This window comes from Selaginella moellendorffii, unplaced genomic scaffold (assembly GCF_000143415.4).
Source record: "Selaginella moellendorffii unplaced genomic scaffold, v1.0 SELMOscaffold_38, whole genome shotgun sequence".
NCBI lineage: Eukaryota > Viridiplantae > Streptophyta > Lycopodiopsida > Selaginellales > Selaginellaceae > Selaginella > Selaginella moellendorffii.
In genome coordinates, this window is record NW_003314299.1 from 1,187,537 (window position 1) to 1,196,003 (window position 8,467).

At 40.5% G+C, this 8,467-nt stretch overlaps 2 protein-coding genes across 3 annotated transcripts in view; both read left to right on the forward strand.

Annotated features, from left to right (window-relative positions):
* Positions 1-837, forward strand: part of LOC9658975 (GMP synthase [glutamine-hydrolyzing]) — a 1,782-nt gene extending 945 nt beyond the window's left edge. The window contains exons 2-5 of the mRNA XM_024683659.1: positions 4-177; positions 237-368; positions 427-602; positions 653-837. Coding sequence (XP_024539427.1) covers positions 4-177; positions 237-368; positions 427-602; positions 653-776 — 606 coding nt within the window. The 3' untranslated portion in view covers positions 777-837. The remainder of the gene's footprint in view (positions 1-3; positions 178-236; positions 369-426; positions 603-652) is intronic.
* Positions 838-3,805: 2,968 nt separating this feature from the next.
* LOC9658650 (linoleate 9S-lipoxygenase) lies at positions 3,806-7,285 on the forward strand. 2 transcript variants are annotated; one of them, XM_024683842.1, is made up of 11 exons: positions 3,806-4,206; positions 4,269-4,558; positions 4,603-4,840; positions 5,012-5,341; positions 5,391-5,476; positions 5,537-5,644; positions 5,692-5,975; positions 6,030-6,293; positions 6,344-7,065; positions 7,133-7,192; positions 7,254-7,285. In XM_024683842.1, exons 1-10 carry the CDS (start codon positions 4,002-4,004, stop codon positions 7,153-7,155), a joined length of 2,550 nt encoding a protein of 849 aa, XP_024539610.1. In that variant the 5' UTR covers positions 3,806-4,001; the 3' UTR covers positions 7,156-7,192; positions 7,254-7,285. The 2 variants fall into 2 exon arrangements, with proteins under 2 accessions (XP_024539610.1, XP_002978700.1); XM_002978654.2 differs by having other exon boundaries at positions 6,344-7,285.
* Positions 7,286-8,467: the final 1,182 nt, after the last annotated feature.

Here is an 8,467-nt window from a genome sequence, read left to right on the forward strand (position 1 = left end):
AAGAAGCCCAAGTACCTGGTGCAAGGGACGCTCTATCCCGACGTGATCGAGTCGTGTCCTCCTCCTGGAGTCGTGGGACACTCTCACACTATCAAAAGCCACCACAACGTTGGGGGACTTCCACCATCGATGAAACTTTTGCTCTTGGAACCTTTGAAGTGGCTTTTCAAGGACGAGGTAAGTGTAGTACGTCGAATCAGATCTTTCTTCCATGCGTTGCTTCTTTTCTTCTCCAGGTAAGAAAGCTAGGAAAACTTCTTGGCATTCCCGAAGGATTTCTGAAAAGGCATCCATTTCCTGGTCCCGGTTTGGCTGTTCGTGTGATCGGTGGCGACGTTACTGAGGAAAACCTTGAAACTTTGAGATTGGTAAGCACACACCCTGTGCTTTTTGTGTTCTATCACTTCCACTGGTTCTTGTTTGTAGGTGGACGAGGTTTTCACAGCTTCGATCAAAGAGGCTGGTCTCTACGACGAGATGTGGCAAGCTTTCGCTGGCATTCTCCCCGTCAAGACTGTGGGAGTCCAAGGAGACAAAAGGACTCACTCCGGCAGCGTTGTTCTTCGTGCAGTCACCAGCGAAGATGGCATGACTGCCGAGAGGTTTTCTCTTTTAACTTTTCCTTTTTCTTTGCTTACACTGTTTGTGCTAGGTATTCATTCAAAAGGGAGTTTCTCGACCAGGTGACGAGAGAAATCTGTAATACGGTGGTGGACGTGAACAGGGTCTTTTATGACTTGACTTCAAAGCCCCCCGCAACGATAGAGTGGGAGTGAATCGCTCGAATTTGATTTGTTTTACTTTTGCTCACAACTCAAAGGCAACGCACATTATTTTCGTCGTCTAGATCAGTTCTTAGCAAAGGAGTTCAAGGACTGTATTCATGTAACCTTCCCCAAACCAAAAACCAACCGTTGAAACTTTTTCTTTAGGGTTTTGCGGAGCAAATGGTGTTCCGTACACAGTATGTATATGGATATCTCCTCAAGCCATTGAACATTCTCGGTATATTCTCGTATACTTTATTTGATCAAGCAAATCATCAAATGTCATGAAGAAACAATGTGTTGTGTGCAATCCTTGGGTTTTGGTAATAGCCTTCATGCTGCTGAGGCAAAGATCAAATGCCATGCAACTCTCCAATAGCTTGCAACAACAAGGACTGAGCAAAAATGTGTTTCATTGCAAGCCCAGATGGATGGTATGGTGGACTACCCTCACAGCTACATGTGAGTAAAACCAATTAAAAAAAGCCTGCATTTCAAAAGTATCAAACAGTCATCATGCATAGCATATATACCGTACACAATTTTAAAGTTTAGCGGCCAAAATATTGTTCACATAAATGGAGAGTGGAAAAATCAAACTTCCCCTTTTAAACAGCTTCTAATTTCTCCAGATATGTAAGGCAATACTTGTTCTTACTTTATTACCTCTCTCTGTGTAGTACATCAATCATAAAACAAATATTAAATAATGAAACGATAAAAACTCAAAAATACATCATAAATTCATATGAACAATTTAATATTTTGTATTTAATAATAATAGAGCTGTTTTCAGTTTTAATATCTTTTAGTACAAAAATCACTGAATTACTTAAATAACTTATTTAAGTATCTCTATTTTTAAAGGAAAAGAAAAATGCTTAAGTTTTAAATTTTATAAAATGCATATCTAATTATTAGAGTTGAGATGTTTAAATGTAAAGTAAAAATATTTGCTTAGTCAACTATGATTGTTAAAATGTTTATTCAATTTCCTTAAAAATATGAAACCATTAAAAATAATAAAAGGAAGTTCTAATTTAAGGAAATTAAAGATTTAATATAAACACCTCCAGTAAATTTTAATTAAATATGATTTCATTAAATTTAAAACCCAATATAAAAGCTAAAACAATAACAAATCAAACTTTTATTAGTGATTTTAATTTTTCCAATACAAATTGGGTAAATATAATAATGCTAAAAGACAGCAAATGTCTAATCCTGAATCAAAATTCATGAGTTGGCTATGCATATTGGTCAAACTCCCGAATGTGATCACAATTTAAAGTAATTAATTTAAATTTTGTGAATATAAATTTTATTTATTTATTTATTTTTGGATAATTTTAACAAGTTAACTATCTTATCAAATAATTTTTTTTAATGTAATTACAAATTTTAGTACTTAATTTTGAGACCTTTATTAAATAGTTGCTTACAAAAAATATTGAATTTTTCATACTTAATTACAACATGGAATTCTACTATCTGGTGTGAGATAATAAATTTTGCATTTAAGATGAGATTTGGTGATTAAATCATTCTCAAGCATTGCATCAAAGGCAAATCTAGATTGGGCATGCCTGACAATGATCAAATGTCACAATGCTTGGGTATTCTCCAGTGGGGGACTGTCACTGGCTGAACATAAGAAATCAACAAGTTCAACAAATACTCTGGTCGTATCCGCGCAGAAAACATGGGAGCATGTGGAAAAGCGTTTGAGCAATCAGTGGTTACTATGAAATTTTGAACCGCAGGCAATTGCTCATCAAGACTGACTCTCAACTCTCCTAGTCTGGTTGTGGTAACTTCTTGTTTTGCTTGTGTCAAATTTAGAACACAGATCGCAGTGTGAATCCTCAAACCCAACACCTCTGACTCAATAGCAATTCCAGAGTCCATTCTGGAATCTCACATGAATCCTTTGAGTCATATCTAAACCTTTGAACACAATGAACGAGCTCAGCAGTGTTGTGTACATGGTGTGAAAATGTGAACCATATGCACGTTTTCACACTACTCACATCGTGTACACAACACTAATGAGCTTGTTCAATGTGTTCAAATGTTTAGATATGAAAAGGATGCCGCAAAGGATACAGAACCATCACCATGTCGCCATGTATCCATAAAACACGAGAATGTTGCACCGCTGCCACACCTGCCGCCGGTGGTAAATACGGAAAACAATCGGCAATTAAAAACATTGACTGGAAGTGGTCACATCACATCCGATTGCTTCTTATCCGATTCTGCATGGTCGACTGGGGTAGGTAAAATTAGCCGAGGGAAGTGATGCTCGCTGGGCCTGGAAGCCCGAGCTGGAAGTGGCTGGCTCGGAACCATTAGAGATGTCGAAATCCCGGAGGCTTGACGTCAACAAAGAGCTTGGAGTTGCCCCTAGAGCTGGTTGCGAGAGGCGTAGAAGATCTCCAGTTGTGTACAAGTTAGACAATGGAGATCTGGAACCCTGTAATTGCTTGAAGTGGTCAGGCACATAACTCTTCAAGCCTAGCTTTCTTCAAATACCCAATTTGAATTGCTATGGTGGATGGGTGTATTTCCCATCGGTGAACACATAGCATGGGGATGGGTCCTTATGGCCAGAGAAAATTTTACCAGCGCCGTTCGCGCATTGAAATCTCACGCGGGATCACCAATGGTTGAATGCACGTGGCTTTATTACGGGCTGGCAGTGGACTTGATTTACAAATAGTACGCCATAGCTTAAGTCGACCATGAAGAATCAAATCGGATGTACTTCCGGTCAATGTTTTTAATCGCCGATTGTTTTACTGGAGAGTTTTGACATGATTTCTCATTTCCCACCCACTTGCACTAATTCAAGGATGTGTTGAGCTAGCACAAACGATGCAGGATTCTTAGCAACTCACATTAGAGCTAAGCAGGTGATGGCGCGTTAGGGTGGTGTGGAGAAGCTTCTTCTTTTTCACTGTCCATCTAAAATAAATTGGAAGCCTTCCTCTTCTTCCCTCTCAGCGTCTTTCTACTCTTGGTGTTCTCACTTCTTAGCGTCTTTCTCTCATGCGGCAAAGCAGCTATAGGAAATCTCTTGTAGAGGAGGGTTTTCAACTGTGACTCAATTTACAGTTCCTCGCGATCGTCTCATTTTCAATCATGGACAGCTTTTGTCTTCGGTAGAACCAGCAGTCGTGTTCCAGTTGAATACAAAGGATTTTTTCTCTTCCTCTTCCCAGTATCTTGCTAATGCCTCGGGTCCTGCGACTCGCTGGAAGCCTGCTCGGTAACAACACCCCCTCCGATCAAATCGTCTATAAAGGTATTGTGGTTGTTCAGAAGCCCAGTTCACTGAGTGTCACCGATGTTGGAGCTTCCATGGTGGCTAATGCTGCAAATTTTCTTGGAATGGGTATTACTCTACAGCTCATCAGCAGCACTGCAATTGACTCGAGTCAGTACACGATCTGCTCAATAAAAATATGGCAAGAACTCACCGTGTTTTTCGTTCCCCAGGTACGAACACGGGGAAGCTCAGCAAGCCAGCGGCCTTGGAGAAGTGGCTGCTCTCTCCTGCTGTCTTGTTTGGAACGGATGAAGTTAAATATTCCGTCAAATTCACGGTGGATGCCGACTTTGGCTTGCCTGGCGCATTCAGCATAAATAATGGCCATCTGAACGAGTTCTTCCTCGTCTCCCTCACGGTTGAGCTACCAGGCGGTGGTAAACACGTTGAATTCCCTTGCCATTCCTGGGTGTTCAACTCCAGAGCATACAAGACCCAACGCATCTTCTTTAGCAACGAGGTAACATCTACAATACTAATGCTCACTGGCTTCTTTGCTTTTAGTTTTATCTTCCAGCAGACACACCGAAAGGCCTAATCACTGCCCGATACAACGACCTGATAGCTTTGCGAGGTGATGGAAGCGGTACTAGAAAAGCCTGTGACCGCATTTACGACTACGACGTCTACAATGACCTGGGCAATCCCCTCCTGAATGCTGCAAAGAGACCTGTGATGGGAGGATCAAAAGAATATCCTTATCCACGAAGATGCAGGACTGGCAGAACCATTTTCATTGGAGGTATATGGTAACTCATCACCTCTCTGCATTTGAATAGCAACAGTCATATGGTATAAACAGTTGTTGTTGCTTGATTTCTCACGTAAAAACATAGTCATGCTGAATGCATAGCATATAACCAAGAGTATGAAAAAAATCTCTCATTTTGATTTGATTTGTTTATTTTTTCAGCTGAAACGTCTGGCCTAAATTTACTGGCTGACTACTATATACCAAGTGATGAGAGGTTCAGCTCAGTCAAGGCGACTTCTTTCTTGGCCGATGGTCTCAAATCACTAACTCATGGGGTGCTTCCAATTCTAAAAACTGTGACTGGTTTTAAGCAGACCTTCCGCTCCTTTAAGGAGGTAAAAGGTTTGTACGACCAGGGATTAGATCTGTCAAAAATAGTCACTGCTCCAATCAATGGCATCAAAACCCCATTTCAGCTCTTCAACCAGCTTAATGCCGACACTGGAAACACAAGCTTCATGAAGTTTCCGGTTCCACAAGTTTTCAAAGGTATCTGGTTACTCTCTTGACTCTCAAAATGTAAGACATGAAAATGCAGCTGATGAAAAAGGGTGGATGTTGGACTCTGAATTTGCTAGGGAAATGCTTAGTGGATTGAATCCCATGGTCATAGAAGCTCTGACAGTAAGTTATAAATTTTATGTAGGACTTACCTCTTGATGAAATTAACTTCCTCCGTCCAAGGAATTCCCACCAACGAGCACACTGGACTCTGCTAAATACGGACCACAGAAGTCAGCTATTACCGAAAAACATATAGTGAATTTCCTAGAGGGACTGACTGTTCAAAAGGTACGCAACTCCATAACCTGTAAAACTAATCTTTAAATGTCATGCAGGCATTGGATAAAAAAAAGCTGTTCATCGTCAACTATTACGACTCTTATATGCCATACCTCGACAAAATCAACTCACGGCAAAAAATCTATGCTTATGCTTCCAGAACACTGCTATACTTGAAATCCGACGGAACTCTCCAGCCAGTAGCCATTGAGCTAAGCACACCATACTCCCAAAGGGTGTTTGTTCCACCAGCAGCTGGACAGATCGACTGGCTCTGGGAGCTTGCGAAAGCACATGCTGCAGCGAACGACGCAGGATATCATCAGCTTGTAAGCCACTGGTAAGAAAAGTCTCACATACCTCCAATTGAGATGCTCACTGGCTTGCTGTACAGGTTGAGAACTCACGCATGTGTGGAACCATTCATCATTGCGACCAACCGGCAGCTGAGTAAACTCCATCCCCTGAACACATTCCTGCAACCACATTTCAAGAACACAATGGCGATTAACGCCAAAGCCCGTAAGTCACTCATCAGTGCGAAAGGCATCATTGAGAGAACATTCTCATTGAGACGCTACTCAGTCGAAATGAGTTCCTTGGCGTACAAAGGCTGGAGATTTGACCAAGAAGGCTTACCAGCAGACCTCCTTAAAAGGTAAGAAATAGTTAAATGGGACACAGATGACAAAGCCCTTGCTGTTCCAGGGGCATGGCTGTGCCTGATGCAACCTCTAAAGGTGGAGTCAAGCTAATCGTTGAGGACTATCCATATGCAGTCGACGGACTGGAAATCTGGACGGCGATTGAGAAGTGGGTCACAGACTACCTCGAAATTTACTACAAGAACGATGCATCAGTGACGAGCGATCCAGAACTTCAAGCATGGTGGAGCGAGCTCATCAACAAGGGACATGCTGATAAGAAGGATGAGAAATGGTGGATCAAACTGGACAGCAAGAAGAGTCTGACATCAGTACTCACCACACTGATCTGGATCGCATCTGCTCACCATGCAGCAGTCAACTTTGGGCAATACGCATATGCCGGCTACATGCCCAACCGTCCCACAACGACACACCGACCCATCCCAGAGAAAGATTCTGACGAACACAAGAAGCTGCTCGCGGATCCCGAAAGGTTCTTCCTGTCATGCGTATCGAGCAAGATGGAAGCGATCTTATGCTTGCTCACAGTCGAGATTCTATCCAGCCACTCAGCGGAAGAAGAGTATCTCGGGCAGCGTGCCGTGGAGAACTGGACCGCGAACGCCAATGTGAAGGCCGCATTTGTGGCATTCGGCGAAGAGCTGAGGAAGGTGGAGCGATCAATCATCAACAGGAACAATGATCCAGCACTGAAGAACAGAGTGGGAGCTGTGAACGTGCCCTACACGCTCCTGTATCCTTCCTCTGCGAACGGAATTACAGGCAAGGGAATACCCAACAGCATCTCCATTTGAAGAACCGTATACCCTTCCTTTAATTTCCTGAGCAGTTCCTTTCATCTTCATGCTCTAAGGTACCTCACATGGATATTACAACAGGTACAACAAGAGTAAGTTTTTCTTTTCTTTTGATTCTAGTAAAATATCCAAGTATGTTGGTTGTGATTTTAGGGTTTAATGGCAAGTCAGAAACCTTCCACGTTTACTCACCTCTGATCTAGCTGCGAGAAAATGCCATCCACATTGAAAACACATATGTTAGAAAACTCTAGATATAGAGGTGCATTGAAGCATATGCAAGATTTAACAACAATCCCCCATAGCACTGTCTTCCACAACTTTGTAGGCAGGCTTGTTAACAGGTTGTGGCTCACCCGTTAACTTGATCCAACTGTTGACAACCATCGGATTAAGTCAGGTTCTCTGTGAGAACATGGTTGACAACTGCGAAGTTCTGGAGAACTAGGCTACCAACTGCCAATTCTTGAGAACCTCTCACCCTTGAATAACATTCTTCCATGTGTCCATTAACAGTCTTGCCATAACCTATTAAAGCTGTTCACAGGCACGGGCTCGCTCATTCCTTCCAAAAGGCACTCGCCAGGCTAATGTCTGGCTTGCCCATTCTGGGCGGGAACGTGCTTGCCCTACCCAGGAATTCCTTCATCATGGACAACCATTATGGCTTCAATATCACTGTTAGAAATGGCCAGCCACCTAGGACCAAAAATCTCCACTTCCACACCCTTCATGACCACTATACTCAACATGACTAATCTGATTCATCAAGAGCTTGAATATAGCAATTGCATCAATTTAATTTGAATGTTGTAATAATGAGATTAGAATTTTTTTTAGCATTAATCTAAACAGTAAAGTTATAGTGGAAACTTGACAGCATGACTTTAGGTTTTGCTTCTATAATGGTTATTAACAATTACATTTAGTTCCATGGGAACTTTAAATTCTTGTGGTAATGTATAATTGCATGTAAAAGCTCCAGATGTTTATTCATTTTCTGGAGGGTGTATAGTTTGTAATATATACATACATACATACATATATACATACATATATATATATATATATATATATATATACACACACACACACACACACACACACATATATATATATATATATATATATATATATATATATATATATATATATATATATATATATATATATATATATATATATATATATATATATATATATATATATATATATATATATATATATATATATATATATATATATATATATATATATATATATATATATATATATATATATATATATATATATATATATATATATATATATATATATATATATATATATATATATGCATATGGCATCCAGCGTCTTTTATTCCATTT